The sequence below is a fragment of the Nicotiana sylvestris genome, chromosome 1 (genome assembly GCF_000393655.2).
Source record: "Nicotiana sylvestris chromosome 1, ASM39365v2, whole genome shotgun sequence".
Classification (NCBI taxonomy): domain Eukaryota; kingdom Viridiplantae; phylum Streptophyta; class Magnoliopsida; order Solanales; family Solanaceae; genus Nicotiana; species Nicotiana sylvestris.
Window position 1 is genome coordinate 186,927,403 of NC_091057.1, and position 26,701 is coordinate 186,954,103.

The following is a 26,701-nucleotide window of genomic DNA, read 5'->3' on the forward strand; positions in this document are numbered from 1 at the left end:
AGATTTCGGCTCAATTAAAAAGAAATCTTGCAAAGAAATAACAAATTCATGTTAAAAGATTTTGATTTATTCAGTATCTTATGTACACTTGTTGAAAATAGAGGTTGCAACCAAATAACTCAGTCAAAAACAGTTTTCAGCACTCGTAGTAGCTTCACCATCATCGGAAGAATTATCACTGTTTGCATCAAATGTCAAAATGAGTTGCAGAAGCTCTCTACCAACCTCTGAATTGTCTTCATTGCTCTCCGGGTTTGTTCTTTGCCTTTCCAGTGAAAATAGTTGCAACATTAGGTCCTCTGGAGAAGCCATGCGATGCATCCAGCCCCTTGCTTTAGGTCTCCGCTGGAAACAGAAAGTGCACAATTATCAGCACATGTAAGCGGCATTAGCATCTCCACGAGAACTAACATAATCCCTGTATTGTTGCAACATCATCATTCATCAGTGTCATTGTCATTCAAGTCATCATTGTCATAGTGTGAACTGCTAGGAGCATCTTGGTCATCATCAGAGGAATTGTCAAAATCAGAGTCCCCTACAGTGTCAAAAAACTCATCAGGATTTCCATACTCGTGGATATCTAAATCCTCAAACCCATCATCATCATCAGTGTCATCATTGTTGCCGTCACCATTGTCATCATCCATATCATCGAAGAAATCATCTTCATATTCTTCCATATTACTATCATCGTCATCCTCATTGTCACTACTACCACCATAATCACTGTCACTCCCGTCATCAAAGAAGTAGATCCCATTATCTTCATCACCGCCATAACCGAACAAATGAAATCGGCGAGGTACTGAACCCTTAATTTGATAGAAATATTAGAAGTAAAATTAGAGCTGCTTGGGCTTCCATAAAGATCAAATAGCAAGGATTTGGGATCTAACATCGTCTGTCTTTTAGAATAACTCATGTATAACATCCCTACTACATGCACTTAACACACTCAAGAAAGGAGTCAGCTAAAATATGACTTCGTCAGTTCTAGCTTAAACAAGATATACCCTTTTTGGGATACTTGACTCTACCATTACCAAAATTAGTTATTCTAACATGATTACATTGACAGTAATTCTTTTATGAGAAACGACACAATACAAGAGTGATGGCATAAAGATAATGATTGAATAATGCACATACATGGATTAGGACTATACCGCAGAAATACAAGAAAAAAGTAGCTAATTGAATAAATAAATTGCGTCCCAGCACCACTGAACTCCCGCAACCCCAGAAAGATACTCAAATCTTTTCAAACTTTCCGCTTCCTAGATTCACCTGATCCTGCTTCATTTTTCAAGTAACATTCCTTAGTTTCTTTTTTTTTTTTGGGGGAGGGGGGGGGGGGTGTGGAAATATAAAATCCTTTCTCAGTAGGACACTTCAGTGAAACTAATTCATCTTTTTTTTCCCAGCAGAGGGAAACCTCATACCTTTGTGGCTTTCTTTTCTTGATAAGGTGATAAAATCTAGTACTCCATGTAACGGGAAAATTCCCAGAAAGCAAGAGGTATAACAGAAGTGCTGAATCAACATAAAAATGATTCTCTACAAAATGACATTCAATCATGTGTAATAACTAGAACCTCATCCATGCAATATACCTTTGTAACTTTCTGGATGATGGCTACCAAAATATTTGAATTCTTTTGGATAAAGACAACAATAATGAACAAGAGCATCCTCGAGAGCTTTTCCAGATAATATCAAGTTAAATGAAGTTTAATATTGGATGCAGCTGAAATAAAAAAACATTCAAATTTCACAAGATGATATTTCTACTAGTTTTGATACTCCCTATTAGGTAGATAAATTTTTAACGAAACCAAGAGAGACCAGTACAAAGTTTGAATGTATAATTGTCAACCATTTGTTGTATTGCAATACATCAAATAAGTAGAAACCCCCCTAACTGTAGTCCCATTACTAGCTTAGCTTTACTCGTGTGATCAGGATGTGTAGGCAGCTGAAATCAAGAGAACATGCTAATGCATAATTTATTACCCCTACAATCTTAGGTTATACCTGAAAATGATGAACCAAGTTTATAATGACCCAATGATAAAATCTTGAGATATTGAGAACAATTAAATGTTTCCCATCCATTGTCCATCAATAGAAGTAACTTGTGTACTACTTCCAACAAAACTGTTCGGAAGAACAAGCTAAAGAACCTACAACAACGAAATTTACCTCTTCATATTTGAGTTTTTATTTTGATATCACATACCTGTTGAATATTTGCAGGTAAAATAGCTCTTTCAATGGCTTTTGGAGTCCATATCTTTATGTCACTCTCAATTCCACTGCTGGCAAGCACTGCGGTATGAGGATGGGACTCAATGCAGTTCACTACGTGCTTATCTGCTTCCATAACACGAACAAGATCCCCACCCTTTTTCTTCCATATGAAAATTCTACCACAGTCTGATCCACTCACAACATATTCACACTTGGGCCCAAAAAAATTCACGCCCTTTACTGTTTCAGAGTTCCTGTGCCCCTTGTAGACTTGTGGACCAATGTTTGCTCCCGTCTCTATGTCAGCTGGAGATGCACCAGATTCGTGATCTTGGTTCATTTCACCCTCATCACTGTCATTGTACAATGGCGAAGTAGGGGATGGATCAGGTCCCAGCCCCATGTCCTTTGTGAAAAGATAAATAAACTCTTCATTATATGTAACAAGAAGCTCACTCTGGTCAGAGAAAGCCAAGCCTGTTATCCCCACATTCTCATCACCAACTAGATGTGGGGGACAGAAATAGTCAACCGGTTGGCCAAAATCAGTGGATCCATCCCACTTATATTTGCGGATGTCGAAAATTCTTGTAAATTCATCTGATCCAGCAACAGCAAACAGATAGGGATTTCTTGGATCTATTGTAATTGCATTTAGATGAAGTATGGACATATATCTCCTCATCCGCTGAGGTCGGCAAGTAAAAAGCTCTGTAGCGGTGTTTGTTCTCAAATCTATCTGTAAGAACACATTGATTCAGACCATTAGCCATATAAAGCTCAGATGAAAAGAAGCTATGAGAAACCTCGACCACAACCATACCTATTTGTCAAAGTCTCAGTCTCTTTGTATTTCAGTGTTTTAGTATTTCTGTTTTGCTCTTCTTATTCCCATTAAGCCCATAGATTTTTAGCAATCATTTACAAAAATATAGAGGACATTATGTCATTATTTTACTTCAACATATACTCCTTAATAGTTTGATTTAAAACAATGTTTACAACTTTACATATATACTGTTTCCAAACATAAGGACAAAGTTGTTCCAGTAAATGAGAGAGGGAAAAAAGGAAGAAGAAAAGAAGCAATCTTCTACTACCAGCGAAAGAGATATATTGAATTCAAACTAATGAGTAATATCATAAATATAAAAAGTTTTTCATGAGATGATGGAAAGGGCTATAGAACTACAGGAACCACGACAGTAACTCACATGTTGAACTAACCCATCTTCTCCACAAGTGTAAAAAATATGAGGGCTTGCAGGCTCAATTGCCAATTTGTGTGCTCGTCCTTGATGTTTGGCCAGCAACTTGGTTTCCACCTTCCCATGTTCTAGAATCTGTGCTTGTCTCACCTGCATGATTGTTATCATTAAATTGTGTAAAATAACAGTATCTTTTTTCTCACTGGATGTAGTAGCAGAAGCAAACTATAATCCTTTTGCAATTTTGAAGTAAATCTGCAACCCATAAGAAGGAAATAAGTGCTTCCCTTTCAGGAAGATCAAGGAAATAGAGGGCAAAGACAGCATACTATTTAGGAAGGTGATGCCCTACATGAAACATCATGAAGAAAGAAACCCAAGAAAAGAAGTTACCTGTCCATCCGCAGCACAGGTAACAATGCTTCGATCATCAGTGTATGGCATAATTTTTGCTTGAAAGACATTGTTATGATGACCTGAATGGAACGAGAGCACAACTTTCCCAGTTTCCCAGTCCCAGAGTATGACCTTTTGGTCATCAGAGCCTGATATGACTATGTCCCCATCAACATTGAAGCTAACTGTATTAACACAGCCCCTGTGCTTCTCCAGCTTCCGCAAGACATCAAGTCGTAGCACGAGATCCTGGTACAACAGTTAGCAGGCTCCAGGTTCTGAGACTTACTTGGAACATAAATAGGACACAGCTAAGAATCTCTATTCAAATGAAAATAAACTCTTCAGCTGATATCATATTTAATATACTTTTAAAATAATTAAGGACGGAAACGGAGAAGGTATTGCACTTATAAACCACTTCACCCTTAACTAAGTCAATGCAACAATTAAGCAAACTGATTTTGTTTCAAATTTACAATCCTATCTCTCTCTCTCTCTCTCTACTTGTTAATGAAATAAAAAAAAAAAATCTTGTCAAAAGGCGGTAAGGAAGTGCTTATTAAAAGCACTTTATCGAGTATGCCCACCTATTACTTGTCCCTGTTGCAAGCGCTGGTGAGCATCACAGAAAAATTGGAGCAGCTTCAAAGGAATTTTCTTTGGAATGCGGCGGATGGAACTAGAAAGTTTCATCTAGTGAATTGGCAGTCACTTCCCCAAAGAAGTGGGGTGGCCTTAGAGTAAAAGATCTTAGGGTATTCAACAGAGCTTTATTGGGGAAGTGGCTGTGGAGATTCGGGGTAGAAGAGCATGCCCTATGGAGGGAGGTCATAGTAGAAAGGTACGATTCCATGGGAGGGGGTTGGAGGACCAAGGCAATCACAACACCTTTCGGGTGTGGCATGTGGAGAAGCATCATGAAGAATTGGGAAGCATTCAATGACAACATCACTTACAGGGTGGGAGATGGGAGGAGAATCAGCTTTTGGAATCATAGGTGGTGTGGAGAGGATACTCTGAGGGTCTCCTTCTCTCACGTCTTCAGCGTTTCAAACCAGAAGGAATTGATGGTCCAACAGATTCATAAGGAGCATGGGCGTAAGGAGCATGAAGGGGGGTAGTATGGGACCTCTCATTTAGAAGGAACATGCAAGATTGGGAGATTGCGGAGCTCCAAGATTTGTTGACACTGCTATATGGGCAAGACAGGCCCCGGCCATCTTGTGATTCTTGGAGATGGGGTTTGCGTGGTGATGTTTGTTTACCGTAAAGTCCTTTTACCAGAGTATGTTGGTGAGAGAGGAGGCCACTTTTCCATACTCCTCGATCTGCATTCCTAAGGCGCCTACGAAGAAGTGCTTTTTTGCATGGCTAGCGGTGAGGGGAGTGATCTTGACTGCTGAAAATCTTCGAAAGAGAGGAATTACACTTGTTAGTTGGTGCTACATGTATAAAAGCTCAGGGGAAGAAGTTGATCATCTTTTGTTGCATTGCCATGTGTCCTCGGTTTTGTGGAGGGCAATCCTGAATCTTTTTGGTGTTCAATGGGTGATGCCAAGCACTGTAAAGGAGATGTTATATAGCTGGGCCGGTTTCTGTAGAAGAAGAAAGCAAAAGGCATGGAAGTTCGCCCCGTTAGCTCTCATGTGGATAGTTTGGGGGGAGAGAAATAGGAGAGCTTTTGAGTGGATTGAGTCTCCTTTTTCACATCTTAAGAATAGTCTTTTATCTTTGATCGCTTTTTGGTGCACTCATATAGCCCCTACTTGTATAGAAGATTGGGCGTCTTTTGTAAATTCTCTACTCTTTGGTATACTTCCTGTATACGGGAGTTCTCTCCCTTTTGATTAATACAATTTACCTTATAAAAAAAAAATGAAATAAATTTTTCTTCTCAACACAGAAAACAAAAGAAAGTTAATAACACAAAAGTCGAGACAAACAATAACCTAATCCGCCTTTGTTCTAAGCTTCACTTAGTGAAATAATAAATGCCACATAATCTATATCACTGATAATCTTAGGCTCAGTAAAACTAAAGATACAAACATGAATTGATGTCCAACGGTTAAGCAGCAGCAACTATAACAATAACAATAATAATAAAAAATGGGGAAAGCACTTCAGCTTAACATCTTTCAAGGATCACAATCAGTAAATGTTTAATACAATGACTTATGTATTTCCAGCGTAAAAATTGGCGTGACACTGTCACCTTTTTTTTGAGTGACAAGTTCGCCCTGATATATTTCAAGAGTTATCATAAACACATGTAAGACAAAAGTAGTACCTCAGAGGCAGCGAGACGGTGAGCGAAGTTTCTGGTAGAGAGAGCACCCACTTCACGTTTCCAAACATCCACAACTGCACAATCGACGCTACTTCTCGTCCTTTTCCTCATAATCAAAATCACAAATTGACTCAATTTGATGCCTGCCTTTTGGTTCTTCTACTATTTATATAAATTACTGGGAGTCAAATGACAATCGGATTGATTGAGACTGAATTTAATTAAGTTTTAATTCTGTATCAAACGTCAATGGAGGATTGGAAGAAAGAGAGCGGCCCCTTGGAGGATCTCGCCGCTACTATACGCTTTGCTTCTTACTGCTTGTTTTTTGCAACAGCGACAAGCAAATAAAGAGACTCCATTTCCCTTTTAATTCTCTTCCAAGTTTTTTTTCTTTTCTTTTCCGGTATTCTTCTCTCCGTAGGATTTTGTTTTTCTCTTATGTTTCCTTTTTTTTTTTTCCTTTGGTTAGTGGTTTTTTTTTTGCCAAAGTATAAAAATTTATTTTATGTTAAAAATAATCGATTTTTAATTGAGTGTTCAAATTATTCATCACTATTTGATAATTATCATCAATATATTTTAATAAATGATAGATTTCTCAAATAATAATTAATTTTATAGTGTTACGTCGAAAATGTAATCTCCGGAATATGTGTTTGGTAGTGTATGTCTCATATTTAACAAAAAAATCGATAAATAACTGAAAAATCGACCAAAACCGATAAAAACCGAACCGATAAAAAAACGACTTAATTGGTTTGCTTTGGTTCCAATATTTGAAGAACCAACTTACTTGATTTGGTTTCTTTATAGGAAAAAATCGATCTAAATCGAACCATGAACACCCTGCTCGTAAATAAGCAACATTGTACTGCTTATTTACTAATGGGATATTGCTCACTCTTGAGTCTTGACTCAGCAAATATAAAATAGTCTGTGAAGTTTCAGTCGATGGAACAATGGCACTCGAAATGACACGTGTCTATTATTAATTATCAAATTTAAGCTACATACCGGCAGAAATAAACTTACAATTGCAAAAGAACATCTTACACACAGGCCACTGTCCAATTCCAAGAAATCGAGTATGATATTCTCAAATTGGGGTTTATTCATATTATATATTCTCAAATTGGGGTTTATTCATATCATATGTCGATTCAATTCAAATTGGATGTTTGTGTTTCACTAGCATACATCCTAACAAACTTACATTTGCTAATGGATTTTTGCGTTTCACCAGTGTACATCCATCTTTACAATATGAATAGGCTTGACAACCAATTAGAGGGAGGGGAGGTTTTGAAAATTTTAAGGTTTATATTTTACATGAAGAGAAATATACTGAATCGAATCAGTAAGTATCAGCCTCACTTTCTTCTAAGAATTCAAACTTAAGGATACATAAAAAAATGGAGTAACTAAATAAAGATAGACAGGCTCATATATACAGGGATCAAAAGAAACAGAATTCACCCTCAAAGGGAAGAAAAATAAATATAGATGTATGGGGCACAAGGTCATAGGGATTAAGAAACAAACTTTTGCAAGACCTTCATTTCAATTTTCAACACAGATTTCATTCAAGCCACCGCATTGGAATATATAACCTCAATACTATGCACAATTATGTTCAGGCGTAACTGTTTCTGAGGGCTTTCCTCTATTAATGTGGGGCTGAGTGCTGGGGCTAAGATTCGAATCACCCCATGGCTGACTCATCGTCCCAGGTCTTACATCCATGCCAAATTGGAAAACAGGTTGGCGTCAAATTCTTTTTATTAATCCTCGCCAGTTCCCCAATACCCCTCCCTCATCTGCATTTTGTCGTCATAATCAATGAGACAGCTTAGGAGAAGTATGTAACTTGTGTGGAATAATCATCTTCAGCCACTGAACCATCAGCATTTTTGCTGAACAATCATTCTTCAAGAGCTATTCAAGCATCTAATATTTTGGTTATCATATGAATATCGGGGTTCCATGCGGACATCATCTTCAGCAATTACAAATCCGACTGAAACAAATCAAACTGCAATAGTGTAGATAAGAAGTAAATAAGAGGAATTTGCAAGATATCAAGCAAATCTGTAAGAAGCATACAAGAGTCTTTTCTCTTGATGGCTTTATAAGCAAACCAAAGTCATTGAGATCCTAGTATACATGGAGTATTCACTAGTAAAACAAAGACGGCGGCAAAACAAAGTTGCAGCACGGATTGCTCTTACCCAGCCAATCAACCAAAATTTCTGCAGGTGCTTGGAAAACATACTCAGTGCAAGCAAGCATATTCCAAGGCAGACTGGAGGATCTCCTTACAAGAATATAGTCATACTGCGTATTGAAAGTGTATTACAACCTGTCAGCCATTACTTTCTCATTTGTGCACAAAAGGCGAGATCCATCAGCAGAAAAAGATATAAGCTTTCAAAAGTGTGTGCAAGATCTCCAGGGCAATAAGGGTGAAAACCACTCCAACTAGTTTCTCATATATTATCCAGAAAGTTAAAGCCACAATAAAATGACTAAGATTTTTGTGATAATCAGTCCTGTCCTAAATCCTAAATCAATTACTTATACCTGCACTACTAGCTAGATGAATGAAGAATCACCAAGATATGTTGATTGTAATTATGCAAATATTGACTACTGTAATTCCATTTGTTGATTATTACTGTGTAATAATTATGTAACTAAATGACTGCTGTCTTTTGGTTCCCACACACACAAAAAAAAGAAGTTAATGCACCATATATCCTTTAATTGCAGATTAAGAACTATAATAAAGCTATACTAGGCTATGTTGCGCGGACTCTCCAAATGCTGCCGCACCCGTGTCGGATCCTCCAAAAATATATTACTTTTGGAGGATCCGACACGCACTCGGCGATATTTTCGGAGAGTCCGAACAACATAGATACTAGGTCAAATGCATAAAAACGAAATATGCAAATTGCCAGGCATTTCTTGCAGGATTACTACTAGTTCCTCCTCAAATAACTGAAATATTTGGATTTCATAACGAGTTAGATTCTTTTCCACAACTAGATATTTTCTTTATCAAACTTCCATGTGCCGAAAAGCCATTGTTGAAAAAGGTGACTGAAGGAGAACCTGAAAAGTAGAACATATCAACTGATAAACTCTTAGAATATATCAACTGATAAACTCTTTAGATTTCTTGTTCTTAATTCTTATGACTGAATGAATCATTGACTTTCAGACACTAGGGAGTAGAAAAACTCAACTTTCCTTTAAAGCTCCCAAAAGCAATCAGTAGGGACAATTATTAGGTGCAAACAAAAGTCACATAATCAGGAATTAGGCAGTCTCAAAATTCCCAAGCAGATTTGTGAAAACTAGCAGCAGAAAGGTACTAATACGAACCGCGTGAGGTGCCTCCAAAATCCTTTTACACCCTGTATCATTTCATTCACACCCATGCTCATCGAATGATTCACAAGGACATCAAGAGTATTATATAGAACATTTGGAAGGGCAGAGCATGTACTTACAGACTGTATCTTCCCAGAGATGCCTTACTGCTGAAGATCACAACCAACTTTGCAGGATTCAGAGAGACAGATAAACATATTGCAATTAATGGGCACCATAGAAGTTTAAAACCACGGCATCCACCATATATACATTTTGCCAAGATTTTTATGTGAAACAGCTTCAGCAATCAGGCGACGAGCTTGCCCTTCCACAGCAAGAGGCAACGATGGTGCAGCTCCCACACCAACGACAATTCCTTGCAACCGTGCTTCTATGTTACTGATTGCTCGCTGTAAATATCAAGTAAAGCCATTTAGCAGTTATGTCAAAATATTTTCTGTGGTAAAGTACAATTAGAGTAATTAGTAGAAAGAATCCCTGTGCTTAAGACAACTAATGCAAATCATGCACTCAACCCAGTTATTTCTTGTCGTAACTATAAATATATAACAATCTTGCGAAGGCATCAACACAAGAAATTGTTGTCTATCAAACTCATTGATTTCAGTCACCAGAGACAAAAGTATAACTGAAACTGTAGCACATATATTAAGGACGAGATAAAAGCTCCAACCTGTGCATGAGGGTTTTGGACCTCCACCCCACTAGATTTATGAGATTTGGTCCATTCTACCAGAGGATCATGGATGAAAGTTTCAAGGACACTCATTAGCGTCTCTCTATGTTCCCGTAATACAGAAAGTGTGATCTCGCAAACCCTTAGGAAGATTCCTTCATAACCAGTAATGCCCAAGCCATCAATCATGTTCTGCATGAGGTCAATGTAACGAGTAAGTCACAAAACGAGAATTTCCCAACAAAATTCAGTTCTGACCTGATTACCAAGATAAATTTCAAACTCTTTTCTAATGCTAATACGTCAAAAGATCTTTGTTCTTTTCTTCTTACCTGTGTTAGCCTGAAAGGAACCAGTTCTGGTTTCTCTAACTGCAAACCTTTGTCAAATAAGCAGCTGAAATCAACATGAACACAGTCACCAGTGGTTGAATCAAAGAGGATGTTTTCTCCATGCCTATCTCCAAGGCCCACTATATGCCCAACCATTGACCAAACAGCAGTAGTATGAGCATATGCAACCCGAGCCCTGAACCAAGCAGCTGGTTCAGAAAATGTGTTCAAGAACCATTTATGGAAAGCTGGAGGGAACATTGGAAGGATTTCGTTCTTTAGCATTTCATCTTCTGGCATTTTACCCAGGCACCGATCATAAATATGCTTAATTTGAGAATTTGTTTTCTGTCTATCAAATTTGCCACCGCTTATGTAAATGTCTTGGAGTATTTGTCGAAGCCCACGGGTATGAGGAACCCACTCAACCATACCACAATCTTCTGTCAGTGGTATCACTGCAAATGTCCGAATATAAAGCTTCCTCCTACGACTCTCAGAGCACTTGGATAGAAGACGATTGACCATAGCATTGAATTCCATCATGCGTGCATCTTTCCTGAGATCATCCTTGGGTTTGCAAAGGAATGGCCGCTCAATTCCATCACTTCCCAAAAGAATAATCTGCAAAACAAAACAAAAAAGGGAAAATGAGGATTTGCTCAAATATGAAGGACATATTATAATGAACCATTGCAAGAAGATCCACCTAATCATAATATATGTTCTGCACAATCCCATTAGGCATACTCTGGGTGCTACTGAGAGAAATAGCTACCGCTCTGAAGGAAGCAGAAAACCAGCGCATCAACTTAAGTATATCTGTTTCCAGTTTCTGCTTTCTGGCGTAAATGAGTGTAAAGAAATGAACTTTGGAACCTATCTCACCCCCAAAAGCTAGCTCATAAGGTGAGGATTTCTCAAGACCATATAAGGAGACAAACCATCCATCCCTCAACCAATATGAGACACCGAACACCCCTCGTATGCCCCCTACCAACCGGAGCATGGACAACATAAAATGGCGGACCAATATTGGGAGACACAATAATAGGGATGGTCCTGGTTCTGGTACCATGTGAAGAAATGGACCTTGAGCCTAACTCAGCCCTAAAAGTTAGCTTATGACATGAGGATTGCCTAAGATCATATAAGGAGACAATCAACCCATCTCTCAATCAATGTGGGACACTTGACAAAGAAGTTATAAATGGTATGTGTCAACTGTTAGACTTTATTAGCTCCTTATCTTTTATCAAAGAAAATATCTGCTGTGCAAAACCATCTTTTGAAGCAGTCATCCATCGTATAGCATCTGTATCCCTATTTGTACAAAGCAACAGCTTTGGTGTATGAACTTAATAGAGTATCACATTTAGTTAAACATTTGGTATCTATACTAACTTAGCTATATAACTAAAGAGGAAGGAAGAAGAATTACTAGGCGAGGGTGAAGCTATCAGTAGAACATTAAAGAAGCCCCAGACTTTTTATTTTGATTGGTAAGTGAAGATTTTATTAATGGAAAAGAAAAAAAGCAGCACCCAGGTAGTGCTTACGATAGTGATTGCGTTCTTTACAATGTAAAGTGACTAAGAAATCCCAACATTTGTCTACTTCATTTACATTCATCACATCACACTGAAAGGCCATAACAGAGAGACATTTGTATTTTAACTTATGTATGTTCGAGCCGTGGAATTAACCACTGATGCTTGCGTTACGGTAGGCTGCCTACATCACCCCTTAGGTGCGGCCCTTCCCTGGACCCTGCGTGAACGCGGATGCTATGTGTAATGGGTTGCCCTTTTTTATGTTCTCTACTTTGCGTTCAAAGCATCTTAGATTCCTTTCTTTCCAGTCTGGCGGACTTCACATCAGGTTAAACAAAATAGAAGGAAAAAAATCTTCGGTGAAAAATGTAAAAACATCAAGAAGTGCCTTACTTTCTTTGGCCTCTGAAGCGAGGAAAGAACATCAGCCTCATCTGAAATTCCTGAGATTGTAGGAAGGTCTGCTGAATAGAAGATTTCAGATGTAATGGACTCAGATGTATTCACATCATATGTAGGTAGGTTAACAGTAAGGGACTGTTGGGTTGGCATTATGATTTCTACTGGCATCATCCGCTTCAAAGCACTGAATTCAGTCGCAATATTGATTGTTCTTGCCTTTGTTTGACCAGGATGGAAACATAGCTTAATTAGGTGATCAATGAGCATAGCAAACTGTGCAAACAAAGAACTAACACCTGCTTCATTGGATTTTCTTCTTGCAGCATTTATAATCTCTGCAGCAGCCTCCCTCCTTGAGGGAACCGTAGATTTTGTAACAGCAGCCATCATCCAAAGGGCTTGCTGAGGGTATATCTGGAGAACACTTGTTATTATGTATTTCACCAACCGAACAATTTCTTCATTTTGATGGCATATTCTGGAAACCAGTTGAGGCAGAACAGTTAGCCACTGATATGTTGGAAAATCATTTAAACATCCTCGCATGATGCTCAAAACCTACAAAAGAAGAAAAGTTACGAAAAGAATCCAAAGAAATCAGCATCACACCAAAAAAGGAAAGCATGTGTGTTACACCACCTTCCCATGGATTGTTTTCATTTCTTTATTGGCTGCTGATCTGCTTATCTGATAAACGCTCCCAAAATCGAACCACAATGTTAACAATCTAGGAAGGGCTTGGAAAAGATTCCTATGGCCCCTGTGAAGACCCTTTGCATAAAATAAGAGCACATCAGGAAGATATGACAACCAACTTTTCTCAGTGTTCAGATTTGTGGCAGCTACCAGAGCCGACTTTGCTGGGACAGCTTTGGAACACGGCTCCTTATCCTCCTGCCGTTTTCGGGCATCAACAAGTAGTTCATCACAGTATTTTGCCAGGTAAAAGTATCCTTTTTCCCACTTGGGCTGTAATTCCTTCACCCTAGAGTACAGACTGATCACATCTTCCTTCTGCTTTTGACCAGTGTAATGTATCCACCTTGAATAGAGTAGGAGCGTTTTGGCTACACCTCTATTCTCGTTAGAAGACTGGGTACCACAATGTAGAGGCTGTGGGTTCAATGGAACCAATGAGAGGCTAGTGATTGATGATATTGCTGCAGAGCCTACAACCTCAACAGGCATATTCAGAAGGGTCTGTTGGAGCTCAGCAATGGCACCATCAGCTCTTCTGGTGCTCCACAGAAGCTTAGCCTTTTCCATGTGAACATTAGGTGCACCTGAGGCCTTGGCTTCTAGAATTGCTCGACTTGCTGTCTCGTAATGACCAGCAGAACGACAGAGCTTTGCATATTGAATCCAGCACTCCCCAACTTGTGCATGAAGACCACTTGCACCAAAAACTAATCTCCGAAAAGCCAAGAGTGGTTCCCTAGCCCAGAGAGATGGTTGTGTGAGTTTGAGACGATTTTCCCAGCTTTCTATTAGTTTTGAGAAATTTGAGTCATATAGAAGGAATGATTTTTCTAAGAAAGACTCACCACCAAGAAGAGAGCTATAATCCTCTAATTCCCGCAGCATGTGAAGCTTGACAACAAAGGGGTAAGCTCTCGCATAAGAATCCATGCCTGCAGCAGCCAAAGGAGCAATCAGAGCTTGTTTCGACAAAGTAATTTTCTTAGCAATGGAGAACTGATCTCTCTTCATTATTGCTTGAAGAATCTTAGCGACATCCATGTCAAATAAAGCATTACTCTCAGAACTACTACATACTAAACCTTCTTCATCAGCCCCATTAAGATATTCATCCATCAAGTCCCACCTTCCAAGCCTCCATGCAGCCTGAACACCTTGCATACACCAAGTTTTCTTGTATTTAGGTATTCTAGATATTAATCCATCTACATGGGTGACCGTGGCCTGCAAATGGCACATATTTAGTAAGCAGTTAACAACATCTGAATGCCTCTGGACAGAAGTTGGTTCCATCTGCAAAGCCTGCTCACAAGAAGTCAATACTTCTGCCCAGTTTCCTGCCTTCTTATTTATCAATAGATGATCTTGCAAGCTCTTTGACTTGCGTAAGGAAGCAAAACCACATAAGCCATCTGGCTCATCCAACCCACTGTATATTTCCATCAGGAATGAGATATCTTCATCCTCAAAAAGGCCACTCTTCTCAGAGGCAGGATTAAACGATCCCGACTTCTCCCGCACATGAGATTCAAAGTACAAAAGGGACCTGGCATAAGCTTGGCATCTGAAAGATGACCTTGCAAGAGTCACTTTAGGAATTGCAGCCAAGAGTTCTGAGACATGTTTACACTGAATAAGCACCTGCTCAGAATCACTTGACAGATTGATGGCCTTCTGCTTCGACTTGAGAGCTTGTTGCCTCGAACTGAAAGTTTGAATAGACTGGGAAAGTGAAAGTTCCTGTTGTACATCATCCACCCATTGACCAAGATTATCAAGAAGAGTAAATACAGCTTGAATGCAAACTTCATTGTGCCCTGAACTTGTACCATTAACATCAGTGCTATTCTCTGATGCAGCAGCACTGAGAACAGATAAAATTTCCTCTGTTATGCCACAGCGTGCCTCTTCAGTACCATCACATACTGCATTAAGGACCAAATATGGAAGAAGATACATTGCTATTTGCATATCATGGCGGACTATACCACGGCAGGCATTGAAAATACTTGCTCGAGAAGCTGTTGCATGTGCAGTCAGTTTCTTGATCCAGAAAAATATCCATCTTCTAAATGACATTGAAGGGCGATAGATTGGACCAGAAGATGCTGAATCAGACATACTTGGCAGCTGAAATCTGGAGGTTAAGCAAGGGGCTATTATCTCCTTCACATAACTAGAGAAACGATTCCACAATCTCTGGCCCCTATCCTGCATTTCGGTGCAACTACCATCCACCACAGATGCAAGCAACTTTACGGGTCGTTTGCCTCTTGTCTGTGAAGTAGAAGCAACCACATTGTCATCAAGAGATGCCTCACAGCCTGCTATTTTTAGAAGTTCCTGAATCGCCAATGCTGCAGAATCTTGAATAATGGTGTCAGGAGCAGCCCTGAAGGCCCGGGCCAGATGCTTATGAATCAACTCAAAAATTAAATCATCATCTGAACACGCAATTTGGAAACGCATGCTTGAAAATCCCTTGACTTTTGAAGGATCTATTGCACCAAGTGCTCCAAGACAATCTGCACATATCAACTTCAGCCGCTGACCAACCATCGTCCTTGATTGTTCTGCACATCCTCTGAGCAGAGATGTGATCAATGCACTCATTACATCCATGTTTGCATCTCCTACCTTAGTAATTAAAGCCATGATATCCTCCCTCCTAAGGTTGAGCAATTTACTCAACTCAGATGCAACCATATACCTGACATTCAAATTTTCATGATTCAAACCATCAATAATATCCCGCAACTGATCCTTCAAGGTCATCATTCCACGTGCTGCGCTTATCATTCTGTTCACCCTATCTAAAGCAGGAATACTAGGCAAAGGAGGAAACTCCCCAATGTGTTCCTTTAGAATAGCTCTATTCTGAAGTACGAGTTCTTCCAAGATCTCCACAATTTTATTCAAATGAGAGGAGGAACTTTCACTTTCTCTCTCCAGGAAGGGAACCAGAGCTGCAAAAACTTGAGAAATCACGTGCTTCGTGCTAGATGGTGATATCTGCGCTATCTGCTTGATGAAAAAATGCAAGACAGAAAGACCATCACCCTGAAGTGATTCTTTATTAATAGCCTGCATGAGAAGAACCATAAGTTTTGGTACATAAGTGCTAAGATGGGAACCCATCATATTTATCAGCATCTCAATTCGCTTGATAGCTTGTCTTTGCAGTGATACATCTTCAGCATGCAGCATTTTCCTATCAATGCTGTTTAGGAGACCAACAAAATGATTCCTTAAAAATGCAGGGATATCTTGGTCACCACTTAGAATCCCAGCAACTTCCTTTATCACCTGAGGCACCTTCATTAACCTGTGAAATTAGCAACATCATTATTACAATGTAAAACTGACAATAATTTTGTTGATTTCTGCAATACCGTTGGCTAATTTTCGTTTTAAATAATCTTGATAGGATGGTTTTAAATGAATAAGATGCCTTGTGGAGAAAGGCTATATATGCTAAATGTGGTTTGGAAGGTTCTTGGTGCGCTATGCTTATAAGTTGTTTCTAATACATATGGAGTGGGAGGTATCAGGAATTATGGAAAGAGTTCCAAACAAAATTTATACTTTGAAGAGGGAGATGGAAGAAAGATAAAATTTCGGCAGGATAGTTGCTTGGTCACATTCCTGTGAAGGAGGAAGTAATTTCATGATTTTTTCAGATTTTCCACTTGAGAAACTACTGTAGCCCAACAAGAACAGATGGAATCTGGAAAGTCACTTTCAGCGGGTACTATCAATATCACTGCAAAAGAAATTGGACCAGCAGGTTTGTCAGAAGGCTGATTCTATCAAATGAAAAGGTGACAGAAAAGGCAACTTTACTATTAAGGTCTTGTTATCAGAACTTGCCAAAATGAAGAGTTTCTCTAAGCCTTGGTCTTAGCATTTGAAAAGGGGTTTTATGTCGTGAGGCAGAAGTTCCCTTCAATTTTAACATAGGAATAAACCAGCACTGCATCTATTACTGGTTTTGTTAATAATACATTCTTACTTCCCCCCTCCTCCTCCCTCCCCCCCCCCCAAAGAGGAAGAAGTTGTTAGGAAGCGGAGGTGTAAATCCATCTCCAACATAATCCCTCATATGAAACTCAATTCCTTTTTATGGGCCAGGCGGAATGGAACATTAACGAATAACTGGTGGCACCATGATAGTAATACTAGAAACTTGGACTTCTACCTGCTTTAGATACTATCAATTTGTGATTCGATCTCCAGAAAGAATAACCCACTAGAAAAAGGTAAAAGTTCAGAATTATCCAACCCTCACATCAAAAATGAAAGAAGAAATTAGAATCCATGCTTTAACAAACTCAATAATGTAATCTTCTTTGTGCTTTCTGAAGCTGTATTACCTTTTACTTATCTCATTTGACTCATCTTCATCTGTGAAGCATACAAGTTCATCCAAAAGAGCAGGGAGTGCAGCAGCAAAAATTTCTTGTTTGTTGGAACCAGTCTGCTCATGGTAGAACTGAAGAACAGAGAGCAATTCTTGCCCATCAGCTCGATGAAGAGCATAAGCAAGTACTTTAGGTAGCCAATTAACAATTAGTTGCACCATATCTGTATTTAAGCACTTGGCGAGCTCATATAGGGTGAAAATTGCTTGATCATTATCCTGCTGAGTAACGACCAACTTTGGGAGGACTACAGGAACCATTCTCTGCACAAGTTCTTCAGTATCAATACCAAGAATAGCTCCCGCAAACTCTTCAACCATTTTTGGTCTGCTAGCAAGGCTTATAGACATGTAATCGAAAAACTCATTTCGAATATGAAGAAAACGAGAAAGAATTAATTCAAATCCCCCTTTAAGATGAAAGCAGCAAGACCTTATTATCAACCTTGATGCAATTATTCTAACTGTCACATGGGGATTATCAAGCTGATCAATCAATAAAATAAGAGAGAACATAAAGGACTGACTCTGCACATCAACCACCTTCATAATCTCAGCTGTAGCTTCTAGAAGAGTTGCAAAAACCAGGGGATCATCCGCTGTTTCCAAAGCGTGTTTTATTTTGTCAATGAACTTTCGTTCTTTTGATTTGCTCGCAGCCTCGTGGCCCCCCTCATCCAAGAACAAACAATTCAGAATAGGTTCCTCAATGAGGAAACCAATCTGTTTAGAAAAGGATTCTCGAATGGCCCTTTTCCTGTGAATGAGTAGGAAATCAACACATTTTAACCATTCAGATCTTGTTTTAATCAGAATATTTTCAGTTCCGTGGAGGAGTATCCTCCGAACCACACGTACACAAGCTAACTGAACATCTTCTGATGATTCATCAAAAAGAAGACGGAAGAAGATGGATTGTAAATAAACATAATCATGATCTCTAGTAGATTCTTTCTTCTGTAAGTAAGGAGGACACAACACAGTTGAATTTGATGGGTTCAGAAGTCCATCATTTCTGTCACACTTTGAACACCAAAATCCTCCCGCAAGGTCATCCATCGTCATATTTAGTCTTATATTATTCTTTGGCAAGTAAAATTTGCATTGGCATTCCGTTAGTACACCAGTTGTACAGGACGCATAAAGGCATGCCAAAAAACCAAGACACTCCGGGATTACTTTGTTAATTAGTCCATCTGCCTCTTTTTCCAGGATCCTGCAAACCAATATAAGAAATAGCTAATACATTATTGATCTGGTTGATTGCTTGACATTATAGACACAGAGACGCAGAAAATTAATGAAATTACTCCAACTTAATTCTGCACATCCATATGCACAAGCTCGTATGTTTAATTTTATGAGCAGATAAGCACAAAACCACGTGACAATACGAAACATACAGCAGCTAAAAAACCTCTTTTGACTGTTATATAGACCGGTGTTGTTCATACAAATATACGTTAAAACATAAACATATAGCTTTTTCTCACTTACTCCAGCCTCTTGAACATGTGATTCAGTAAACCAAAACCAGACCACATTAATATCACAGGCATCGAAATGACAGCTTCGATTCTGACATCCTCAGCAGTATCATGGAGTCCCAAGTCCAATATATCAAGATCATTTCCACCTTGCAATGCAGGCCCCATTTTAGACAGCACACGCAGAGACATGATCTTTGCCTTCGACAACGAGTGGGTATCAGTAGATTGAGATCTGGTCCATGGTAGCCTTAGCAATGACTGCATAAGAGCTGAGTTGTCACCCTTGGTCTTGAAATATTTACTCTCAGTGGGAATGGATCCTAAATAGATTTTATGTATTAAAAAGGAAAGACAAAAAAACAAAGAAAGAAAGCAGTTAATGGAAGGTTGATACTTATCTTTTCATTGACTCACAGATACACCATCTTTGAGGATGTCATAAATTACCAAATGAAATTCAAATTACTCTCATTTCTATGAAACAAAGTAAGTAAATCTCAACTATTATTCACATTGAAAACACAAAGGTGCCCCCAGTTATGTTGATAATTAGGTTGATATGCATACTAGTGCTGGCTAGTTCAAATAAACGAAATAGAGCAAGAAGAAGAAATGACAGAGATTTATCAAATACTAAATTGAGAACACTTATCTGTAAAGTACCACGTCAGAAACTGAATTAAGAACCTATTCCCGGCTGTAGTTGCTTCACAAGGATGAATATCATTTTAGTAGTTGGACTAAGCAGTAATATTTGTTTTTCTATGAAGCGACTAAACAGTAAGATTTCTTCTGGCAGAAGCTTCAGAATTAGTACAAAATATGCTGCTGCCTTAATACCCAACAAATTCAAACACGTTTAATTGACATGTGGTCTTTAATAAGTATCAGCATCGAAAGAGCAAGCAAGCCAAAAAATGATAAGTCATTCCAATTTGCCAGAATTTGCATACCAGCACAGAACCACATCAATCAAAATAGCCAATTAGGAAGAATGATTGACACACATATACATAGAGTAACAAAAATATGTGGGAACTCTTATTACTTCACTCAAATGACCTTGTTTTTACAAGCAATGAATATTTTTTTGCCTGATAGATTAATAGTAACGATTAGTCACCGGAAGTGCAGAATGAAATAGCATATATCTACCATTTACCTGCTATGATCAATAGGTTGTGAATTGCTTCCAGAAAGAAATGTAAATCAATAGGGAATGGAAATTTCTGCTTTGCCTGCATGACGATGACCATAATTATGGGGGCGAAGAAGTTCATAACTTAAATGACATGCATAACTGACAACCAACCTGTTCACACACCCAAGGGACCCATTCATACATCTGATGGAATATTTGAATTGAAAGGTCCGTGTGAGGATATCTGCAGAAAATAATACAGAGTGTACTAAGAGCTGTCAATGCAACTTCTGGGCCCAAAGTACTGGATTCCTGACTTGGAGGCTTTAAAAGTTTAATAAATAGAGTCATTGAGCTACGCATATGATCAGCATACTGTTTCTCCTCCAAAGAGCCAAATCCATAGCTAAGCTTAATCACATTGTCATATTTGATACTGGAACATCGATTTTCATCATCGATTTTCTGAAGTTTGGCATTTGAAATCTCCAAGTCTTCTCCTGGTCTCTTCTCTGCAGCCCTTGGACTTTCATGCACATCAGATAAACCTGTTTCATCATTATTAACGCTTTTACCCCCAGTAAGATCAGGAAAAAGCCTAGATAAAGCCACTTGAAAGCACTCGATTAAAGGCATGATAGGTGTGGGTGAGTAAAGCAAATGTATTAGAGATTCAGGCCTCCAGATATGAGGGGGGCAAGTCTTTGCAATACGAGTATAGGCAAGACATAAAGCATCCTGAAACAAGTTTACAAATTATAGAACAATTAAATCAAAGGGCAAAAATCAAATTCATTCAGGTTGCTTAAAAAGAAGGAAGAATGACGAAAACTCAGTGCACCTTCAGCTCAAGACTTCTTGTTTGAAGCAACGAATGGGGAAAGATATGTACTAAATTGGCAGATGTCGATCTAACAATGTCATCAGGACAACTGGAGTATAATACATGAAGGCATCCACCAATGGACGAATCATAAGTTGTATTGCTGCAGCGAAAGAAGGCATTATGTGCAGAAGCAAATTAAACAATCAAACACGGAAATATTCAGAATAAACAGAGCAAATGGGATTTTAGATTAAAAAATTTAAAGTTCATATTAAGATAGAGTATATATCAAAGGCCATGGCAGATGCACGGAATGAAATTTAAGAAACCTCACCTCACTTGCAAACCAATTAAAACCAGATAGCAAGTGTTACAGCAAGATACTCCAAAGGAAATTATCTAGTTTACATAGCAAGAGATACTATAGGGGGTCCAAAAGCAAGATTCTTAAACATTGAGTAATTTAAGCTTGAGAAAACTTGGGCTTGCAACTAGCCACGTGGCTCCACAGAGCACCAAATAGAGTAAAAGAACCCCTTACTTTATCATTATTCTCAAGCCCTCTCAGGTTCAACTAAGGCAAGTTCCGACAACAGAAAAGGCTGTAAAGAATTGTTAAGTTGCATTTCCCTTCTCTTATATAATTACGATGGAATGTATTAAAAAGAAGAAAAGCATTGTTTATTCCAGCAAAACATTTTATTTAGATGGAAAAGCAGTCGTGAGGAGAGTCACAGTAGCTGTCCTTCCCTGGTCTTTTTTTTTTTATGAAAAACGTAAAAGATTTCATTAATGAGTACCAAGAAGATACCAGAAAGAGTACAAACTGAGAAGTTTCCTTCTATATAGTTAAGGAATACAACAGATCTATCATAGAGTTTATATCAGATACACTGCAGTTCCTACACCATAAGTATAGACTCTTCAAACATCTAGATTTAACATGAAATATGCTTCCTCTCCTATCATTAAAGCATCTGTTCTTCCTCTCCTGCCAGATATTCCAAGAAATACAGGTAGGAATTTCATTCCAAGGTACTGTTCATATTAGCTGCATATAGCAAAATCTATGCAACCTGTATAGAGCTGTCCTACACCACTCTCTAAAACTGAATAGCTCCCAGCCTCTACCAGAACAGGGAGGGGAAAATGAGGGGAAAAAACCTTGTTATGAACCATTTCTAGAAGAAGTTGCCACGAAGTTGCTATGTGATTGCTGAAGGGTGTGGTCAGGATAAGAACCTCAACCTAGATCAAAAAACACTATGGATCTTTCTCATATATTTAAGTCCACAAACTAGCAAAACAAATAGGAAATATCCCCGGATTAAAAGGCAAAGAGAATACACAAAAGTATTTTGCTTTTTTTGCTAAACAGAGAAGAAAGTCACATTGGCCCATTCTTTACTTTTTATTTTTCTATATGAATGGCACGTTAACTACATTTCTGCCAGTATCCATATTCACTGAGCCAAATGCAGAGGAGAGGAATAGCAATGTTACACAAGATTTAGAGGAGGCCGAGGTTCAACCTTTTTCCCCTGCAGCATCAGAACTCCAAAGTCAAAAGTCAAAAGTTAAGCAACTTTACCTGAAGACTGGAAGCTTATCCTCATCTCCGTGTAATATGGTCGTAATCAATTGAATCAATCTCTCAACAGGAATGATTTCATGATTCATAGCTGCTCCAATGATTCTTAGAAAGTCAAAACACGCCTTGATTGAAATTTTGACAAGGAAAACATCGGATTAATAAAGTAAAACAACAGAGCATAAAGGACCTCAAGCTATGAATAACTATAATTAAGGTTATGAAGATAGCTTGCTATGAAAGTACCAACCATGTGCACATCAGCATCTCCATAACACAGAAGGGTACATGCAGATAAAACAGGTGAGGTCTCAAGGAGTCCTTCAACATATAGGGTTCCTTCAGTTAAACATTTACAGAGAATCTTGATGGAAGAAGAAGCAAAAGGCTGCCACCTTTCTTTGCCTTTGACATTAATCAGAATGCCATTGCCGTCGGAAGGCTTACAACACAAGGGGAGATCACTTAATATCGTTGTATCATGGTTGCTCCAACCTCCACGGAATGACTCACTGAAACACCTCAAAAGTACTTTCCCTGATTCTGTAGAGCTTGGTTTATCACATAGTGAAGCAACACTAAGAAGATCTATATGAAGAAAAAACAAGTCAGTTTTTCTGGTAAGCAATCGAATGAGCAGGAAAGTTGTCTACTAGATTGTTTGATTTTCTCAATAGAAGTTAGGAAAAACTACGTAGCTCAAGCTCAATGAAGATAAGCATAACATCACCATATTCGTTTTGCAAGTAAAATTCAGGGAAAATGTCCATGACAGTTAGAGCATAGTCATAATCGAGAAACCTTCAAGCACACATCTCAATCTTAACTACGATTAGGATAGAAGCCAAATAAAACAAAAATCATTTATCCAAACAGTCACCGGCTAGTTACAGATATCTATTGTTTGTTTCCATTTAACTCTATCTAGGACAAAGTCAAAACATTGTTTCTAATTATCTCTTCCCGTGTTATCTGGCAATCCTCATCAGTCATTCTTTGCATTGATGTTTTCTTTGAGCTCCCTTTGACCTGATCGTAATAATCTTAATGTACCTGAGGATAGTTTATCTTCCAAAGGCACAACTTTAGCAATTTGCTGACTCTAGTCACAGTGAAATTTTTGGTTTAGTATTTACCACCAATCCATATTGCAATTTGTGGATCTACTGGAACTACTTGAAAACTATTTCCAATGTGTACCTTCAACCACCGACATCGTGTCCATAAAGAATTGCCGATAAGCATCTCGATCTCCTGTGCGAAGAGTGGATAACAGGGCTCCGATTGTTTCAATAACCACTCCGTGTCTAGAGCTGGAAAATCAGAATGGTCGTCAGCGTTACTCTTAACTACATGGAATTAATCTTAGGTAACTCTCATAAAACTTCAATTCTAACTCCTTACCACTTCAGTATCTTGACACATGCAAAAAACTACAACTAGGCTCTCTCATAAAGGGTCGAAATTCTACTGAGCAAAGAGGCTAACAGCACGCTTACGTGTTTCTTAGCAACAGATAATTAAAGAGCTTACTGCAAGGCAAGACTAACAGATTCAAGAAAGTTTTTTTCTCAATAATAGTTATTTCCGAGTCTAGAGCTGGAAATATCAGAATGATGGTTAGCTGTACTCTTAACTACATGGAAAGAATCTGAGGTGACTCTAAATAAAACTTCACTTCTAACTCCTTATCTCTTCAGAATCTTGAAATATGCAAGAAAACACAAATGTGCTCTTCTTTAGGGTCCAAATTCCAATGAGCAAAGAGGCTATGTGTTTCTTACCAACAGATAATAAGAGTTTATCACAAGCAAGACTAACAAACTCAAGTAAGCTTTTAATTATTAGTGATGTGTAGACCAGCTTGTGCACACCTTCACTAATTCACACCCACCGCTAGCACAATTGCCAGGTAACTCTGCCAACCAAGGCTGGGGCAGCTGATTTCAAACAGAGGGTTATAGCCACGACTCAAACTTAATATCTACAGTCCTAACACAGGTTCACGGAAGCAATTGCTCGACTATGAAAAATGTATAATGTTACAAAGTAACTTACCGAAAAGTAGGTTCAGCCAAAAATGGCAAAATGCGCCCTATCACCGGAAGCACAGCACTAGCCTTGCCATGGTAATAAACTCCAGGAAAGTTCTTCGCAGTGTGTGCTATAAGCCTTAGCACAGCAAAAACCTCTCTCTCTATCGCTAAAATAAAAACCAAGAAAAAAAAAAGGAATCAACTAACTTAACGTTCATAGATATACAGAGTTACAAAAGAAGATTCCAGAAATAAATTGAGACCTGAAGAAGAAGGAACGACATAGGCATTGAGAAGATTGGGAAGTACGGCGCGAAATCGGACCTCTAGCGCTTCGTCGTTTCGGATGTTTGGAGGTGTAGATGATGAAGCTGCTTCTCGAAGTTCCTGGACTAAACTCGAGAGATTCGCCATGGCCGTTTGTGCACTCTTTGCTTCCCTCCTTTTTCAAACTGTACTCTTTCTGTCTTCCCTAATTCGATCGGGTCGACCCGGATTCGTGTTTACCGGGTTGCCTGCGTTTGTCGGATTTGGAGGGAAACTCGCCCCAGCAGTGCCTTCAATAGTTTCTGTTTATTTTTATTTTTTGCGCTTTGGCTAGTGGTTTTTCTCTTTTTTCTAGTTTAAGAGATAGCATTAGCAAAATGAGAAATTTCAAAAAAAAAAAAAAAAAAATCATGCACCTTACTGGAGAAATTCAAAAATAGCCAGCTTTACAAGTGGTCATTCAAAAATAGCCATAATTTTAAAAGTAATTAAAATGTTATATCTCGCGTTTTCATACATTAAAAGTTTCGTCTTCGGTTAACCGACGTGGACTCGGGGATGAGATTATCTCGAGGTTAACGCATTTACGCTATTTATAACAAGCAATAAAGAAGTGTCATGAAGGATAAAGAGTACACGAATTAAAGAAAACGAGTTATGTTGAAAGTGGCCGATTTGGGAAAATATACGGGTCGAGCGATAATACCCGATAATTATGGACTAGTACCTACGATATATAAAGTATATTAAAAATAAGTAGAATTTTATGTAATTTATGGCAATTTTTAAATTATGCGGGTAATTAGTTAATTATCAGATAACGGGACATTATCCAGTTAACTAATAAATGGGTAAAGATTAATAATCTTCACCCACCCTTCCACGTGGCATAAAGCCATAATGGCAAGGAAATGACTCTTGGTCACTTTTGCCAATGGCTACTTAACCAACATATGACTTAATTTAGTCTTATCAAAGAGACTTGTGAGCATTTATCTAGGAAATTGGGTAATCAATTCATTAGATCAAACCACATTTTGTTTTTAGTTTAAAACAAAATACGTTAAGAAGCAGAACTATTTTTGTCCAAGATTTCAATCCATAGCAAAATTTAGTTTGAAAATTTTAAAGAAAGCAAGAAGGATTCCATCCTTACTTTGAAGGGTTAGAAGCTAATTTTTCATAAAGGAAAACGTTGAAACATAAGCATTTTGTTTCAAAACAAAAGCTTCATCAGAAGCAATTTCGTTCAAATTTCAAAGCGCAGAAGCTTAATTCGATTTTTGGGTTTTAAGTTCAATCCACGAAGGTTTCCAACAAAAATTTTCCTATTTCAGGTATATTACGGTCATCCCTTCTTTCTTTTAGCATGGTCCAAATTATACTGAAGACACGAGCAAACACATAGTTTTCATAAATTACTCTATTCATAGAGATGCTAGGGGTGTCTATATTCTTGATTTCCCATGAAAATTATTATTATCTTCTGTCCATGGGTCTCTGAATAATACGCAGTTGAAAAAATTTATCCGAAAGGAATATTGAGATTATTACGTATTTTTCATGCATTTCACTCATTTATACATGTGCATTGACTCAGGACCAGATGGCATTACATAGGCGTATATATGTAAATATATGTATATGAGATATAGGAAAGGGTTACGGCATTATATACGCACCACCACCTGATCAGCTGGTATATGTTGTGCCTTG

At 38.3% G+C, this 26,701-nt stretch overlaps 2 protein-coding genes across 7 annotated transcripts; both read right to left on the reverse strand.

Moving 5' to 3' along the window:
* Positions 1 to 3: 3 nt before the first annotated feature.
* LOC104248142 (uncharacterized) lies at positions 4 to 6,565 on the reverse strand. 2 transcript variants are annotated; one of them, XM_009804345.2, is made up of 5 exons: positions 6,151 to 6,565; positions 3,855 to 4,106; positions 3,468 to 3,611; positions 2,243 to 2,992; positions 4 to 345 (listed from the first exon to the last, which is right to left on the reverse strand). In XM_009804345.2, the coding sequence occupies exons 1-5, from the start codon at positions 6,259 to 6,261 to the stop codon at positions 124 to 126; spliced, it is 1,479 nt and encodes a 492-aa protein (XP_009802647.1). In that variant the 5' UTR covers positions 6,262 to 6,565; the 3' UTR covers positions 4 to 123. The 2 variants fall into 2 exon arrangements, with proteins under 2 accessions (XP_009802647.1, XP_009802646.1); XM_009804344.2 differs by having other exon boundaries at positions 312 to 815; positions 6,151 to 6,370.
* A 944-nt stretch (positions 6,566 to 7,509) lies between these two features.
* LOC104248140 (serine/threonine-protein kinase ATR) lies at positions 7,510 to 25,268 on the reverse strand. 5 transcript variants are annotated; one of them, XM_070172355.1, is made up of 18 exons: positions 24,982 to 25,268; positions 24,741 to 24,885; positions 23,883 to 23,995; positions 22,933 to 23,270; positions 22,683 to 22,807; positions 21,107 to 21,251; positions 20,642 to 21,003; positions 20,437 to 20,509; positions 20,287 to 20,362; positions 19,132 to 19,444; positions 17,588 to 18,850; positions 13,155 to 16,539; positions 12,507 to 13,073; positions 10,561 to 11,184; positions 10,226 to 10,420; positions 9,669 to 9,941; positions 8,382 to 8,487; positions 7,510 to 8,185 (listed from the first exon to the last, which is right to left on the reverse strand). In XM_070172355.1, exons 1-16 carry the CDS (start codon positions 25,130 to 25,132, stop codon positions 9,774 to 9,776), a joined length of 8,043 nt encoding a protein of 2,680 aa, XP_070028456.1. In that variant the 5' UTR covers positions 25,133 to 25,268; the 3' UTR covers positions 7,510 to 8,185; positions 8,382 to 8,487; positions 9,669 to 9,773. The 5 variants fall into 5 exon arrangements, with proteins under 5 accessions (XP_070028456.1, XP_009802643.1, XP_009802641.1 ...); XM_009804341.2 differs by having other exon boundaries at positions 13,155 to 14,146; positions 14,297 to 16,539; positions 20,437 to 21,003; XM_009804339.2 differs by having other exon boundaries at positions 20,437 to 21,003.
* Positions 25,269 to 26,701: the final 1,433 nt, after the last annotated feature.

Coding starts and splice junctions, on each gene's coding strand:
- LOC104248140 (XM_070172354.1), bottom strand. CDS start 25,132: ATGGCGAATCTCTCGAGTTTAGTCCAGGAACTTCGAGAAGCAGCTTCA. Junction 21,004..21,106: donor CAAGAAGTCTTGAGCTGAAG/GTGCACTGAGTT, acceptor AACTTGTTTCAG/GATGCTTTATGTCTTGCCTA. Junction 13,074..13,154: donor TGAAAACAATCCATGGGAAG/GTGGTGTAACAC, acceptor CTTCTTTTGTAG/GTTTTGAGCATCATGCGAGG.
- LOC104248142 (XM_009804344.2), bottom strand. CDS start 6,261: ATGAGGAAAAGGACGAGAAGTAGCGTCGATTGTGCAGTTGTGGATGTT. Junction 4,107..6,150: donor ACCGTCTCGCTGCCTCTGAG/GTACTACTTTTG, acceptor CTGTTGTACCAG/GATCTCGTGCTACGACTTGA. Junction 3,612..3,854: donor CCTGTGCTGCGGATGGACAG/GTAACTTCTTTT, acceptor ACAATCATGCAG/GTGAGACAAGCACAGATTCT.